Source organism: Solanum lycopersicum, chromosome 11 (assembly GCF_036512215.1).
Source record: "Solanum lycopersicum chromosome 11, SLM_r2.1".
Lineage (NCBI taxonomy): Eukaryota > Viridiplantae > Streptophyta > Magnoliopsida > Solanales > Solanaceae > Solanum > Solanum lycopersicum.
In genome coordinates, this window is record NC_090810.1 from 38,396,764 (window position 1) to 38,400,212 (window position 3,449).

Here is a 3,449-nt window from a genome sequence, read left to right on the forward strand (position 1 = left end):
TTAGGAGTAGTATTAAGCACCAATAAGGGGATGAGAGTTCATATTAACTCAAGTCTCCATGAAAACCATGTAGCCATCATGGGTATTAATGGGTCCTATTTTTTAGATGATCACGTAGGTTAAGCTAGTGGATCTACTAAGTTAAGGACTTCTACGCGACGACAAAGTGTAGGACAGTTCTGACAGCGTGGCTAAGACATTGTATCACCACTTAGGCTCATAGTGGTGGTTGTCGATTAGAGAATCTCCCACAATGAAGTATATTACTTTATATATAAGTAAAGTTGAGTTTGTTATTGCATTTTCTTTAACGAACTAAGTGATTTTCATTGTATTACAAGATTTTATATATATTGCATATGTCTACCTGTTTTATATTAAGTTAAGTTACTCAGGAGTTGAGCAGAACCAAGGTAAGTATTTTTTCTTACTCTTTTCAAGCTTAAGTTTGTTAGCATTCCAACTCGCATACTCGTACGTTCAATATTCTGATGTCAATTGTCCTGCACCGTAACATGATGAGACATAGTTAACCGGGATTAGCATCACTCAGTGCCTCGTTGATCCAGTCAAGCACTCGGAGTCAGTGGTGAGCCTCCTTGAATTCTGGAGGACACATATTTACTGTTTTCAGTCTTTTCTTTCATAGAATGTGGTGGGATCTGTCCCAACATTCATATTAGTATTATAGAGGTTTCATAGACAGATAGTCAGTCAGATAGTTTAGTTTTGAATCTCTTCATTTGTATTTCAAGTATTGTGTGTGATACATAAGTGTCATTTTGGCCAAAATATTTATTTAAGTTATATTTTTAAGAATGATTATTATATTTTTAAGAATGATTACTCAATTAGTCTTCTTTAATTTAATTTTCCATAAATATATTATTGTCACAACATTTATTTGAGGTTATTGCATTTTGGTACTCATTACATACATGTTTGGAGAAATTGGAGTAGGAGGTTTGTACAAAAACAACGAGATTGGTGTTGGAAGTGTCAGCTGCGGCTTTGAGAGAGTCAATTTGTTGATTCCATTTGTCGCGGGGTTTGCTTTTATAGGAGTTGTGCTTGATGTAGCGTATGAGAGCAGTACCATTAAACTATAATTTTTGGAGTTTATGCTTTTAAGATAGTGTAGACTGTAGAGTATAATGTATATGAAATAATGGTTTTCCAAAAATTAATGTAGTAATTACTATGTAACATATACAATTTGATGAGAATCCAATTGAATACACTATTTGTTATAGAGTACATATACATGAAGAACTATGAATTATGATTCTCAAGTATACTAACAACCTCAGACCTTTGTTCCTCACTCAATTCTAAAGGAAATTGGATAAGAAATTGAAGTACAAGGTTTCCTCTATTTGTACTTTCTTGTTTAGATTTAGGCATGCCTTGGCCTGGTATGACTTTCTCAAATCCTGGATAAATGATTTCATCATCAAATGACATAGTCATTGCTTCGTCTCGGCCCAAAAGAGGTATAGTAATTGTACACCCTGTTAGAGCTTGTACTAGAGGGACTTCAACTCCAAGAAGTAAGTCATCTCCTTCTCTTTTGTATAATGGATGTGTTTTCTCATCAATTGAGAATATTATATCTCCTGTTCTCTCATCCCCTTTACCTTCGAAAGTAATCTTCGTTCCTCTCTTCCATCCCGGCTTCACCATTATCGTCACGACTTCTTCCTCTTTAACAATTAGCCTGCAAGTTAATTACAAATTATCATTATGTTTCTATTTAGTGTTATGCAGAGGCGAACCCCCAGGATTACCTTAGCTCATGGTTTTATTGATGGATTTGAATCTTGGTCTCAAGGGTGCTTTTTATGGATGCAATGTTTACTATATCTTAATTTCTGTCCCCCTCTGGTGTTATATATACTAGTTCATAATGTTTACAAAATTCAAAATCTGAATTTCATCTCAAAGGAAACTAGAAATATAAATATATGTACCCTGTTGTTGCAACAACATCTCTTGTTATTATGACCTTCTTGACGCATCCATTGCACAATTCCTCGAGTGTACATTCCAATTTCTTCTCAATTGGTTGAGTTTTTCTCCGAGAAGTAGACTGAGAAAAAATGATAGGCTTACTAGCAACTTTGGAAAGGTTATTTGGAGGTTGATCTGATACAGGGGTTGTGGGAGTGTTGGTTCCACTCATGGTAAAACATGCTGGCATCGACGTGTAAAAATCTACTGTTGGGCTGATTCGACTCGTTGTTCTTGAAAGAAGGGTAGGACTTGAAATTTGTAACTCATCCTCCTCATCTTTTGAACTTTTTTTAGGTGTTTTTGCCGTATCGCTTTTGAATAAATCTGCTTCCTCTCTCTTTTTCTTGCTAAGAACCTGGAAATCAAAAATGTTATGATGGATTGATAGATGTACAACAATAGTATACGACATGTACATACTCTATAGGCTTCATTGATGGATCGAAACTTGTCTACAGCTTCAGCTTGATTGGATTTATTTCTATCAGGATGCCATTTCTTAACAAGATGCTTGTACGCTTTGCAAATGTCTTTAAGGGATGCTGATTTTGGAATTTCTAATATTCCATAATATTTTGACGCAGACGATGGTGATTTCGTAGATTCTCCCATGGAAGGTGATTTTTTTTTTTGTGGGAGAATAAAGGACATTAGAACAGGAGGAGCAATGGAGAGAGAGAGTGTGTGTGTGTGTGTTTTTTGAGAGAAAGAATTGATGACCCAGAAATTTTGTGGAAATGAATGTAAATAGAAAAGGGGATAGTATCCAAACAAGTGTGTGACCAAACATAATTTCTTATATTACCCTTGAATTATTGGGAGGTTTTTCCATACATTTATGTTTTGGGACAGACATGTTCTGAAATTAACTTGACTATTATAATTGATACAAGTTTCCGAAACGTGCGTTGCACGTTTACTTCATAAGGATGAATAAAATGATAAATAATTTTTGTTTTAAATGATAAAATAAAGTAGCAAAAACAAAATGGAGGCACATTATCTTATAATTAACTTTCTTAAAATGTCTTTTTTGTCTCATAAAAATGTTGAAATTAAATTAATATTTATACATTTCAAGAAGATAAAATGTTTGACATTAATTAGTAAAAAATGAAATTCTCCTTCTCATCAAGTAGAAGGCAATTAAGTAATTCAAATTTATAAATAAAAAACTTATTAGAAGGAAATAGCTAAGATTTAAAGTGCAATGATTCATATTTAAATTATGTAATTATACAAATAAATATTAATATTTAATTAAATAAATCAGATTTTAATGGAGAGTCAAAATGACAATATTAGTATTCTTACAATTAAAAGTTTGTTAAAATATATTTTAAATTTTTTTGTTAAAAAATTAATAGGAGCAATATTTGGTCAAAGGATAGAAGATCTTCTAACTTCTTAAGCATTTTGGTGTATCATTTTTTTGA

The 3,449-nt window shown here is 32.8% G+C and overlaps 1 protein-coding gene across 1 annotated transcript; it reads right to left on the reverse strand.

Moving 5' to 3' along the window:
- Positions 1–1,157: 1,157 nt before the first annotated feature.
- LOC101249325 (uncharacterized) lies at positions 1,158–2,863 on the reverse strand. Its single transcript, XM_004250692.5, has 3 exons — positions 2,434–2,863; positions 1,971–2,368; positions 1,158–1,717 (listed from the first exon to the last, which is right to left on the reverse strand). The coding sequence occupies exons 1-3, from the start codon at positions 2,662–2,664 to the stop codon at positions 1,273–1,275; spliced, it is 1,074 nt and encodes a 357-aa protein (XP_004250740.2). The 5' UTR covers positions 2,665–2,863; the 3' UTR covers positions 1,158–1,272.
- Between the last annotated feature and the right edge of the window lie 586 nt (positions 2,864–3,449).

What these genes read in the sequence shown, in the direction of transcription:
- LOC101249325 (XM_004250692.5), bottom strand. Translation starts at nt 2,664, where the DNA reads ATGTCCTTTATTCTCCCACAAAAAAAAAAATCACCTTCCATGGGAGAA. An exon ending in CCATCAATGAAGCCTATAGA is followed by an intron (nt 2,369 to 2,433) that starts GTATGTACATGT and finishes TTTGATTTCCAG; the next exon opens with GTTCTTAGCAAGAAAAAGAG. An exon ending in GATGTTGTTGCAACAACAGG is followed by an intron (nt 1,718 to 1,970) that starts GTACATATATTT and finishes ATTAACTTGCAG; the next exon opens with GCTAATTGTTAAAGAGGAAG.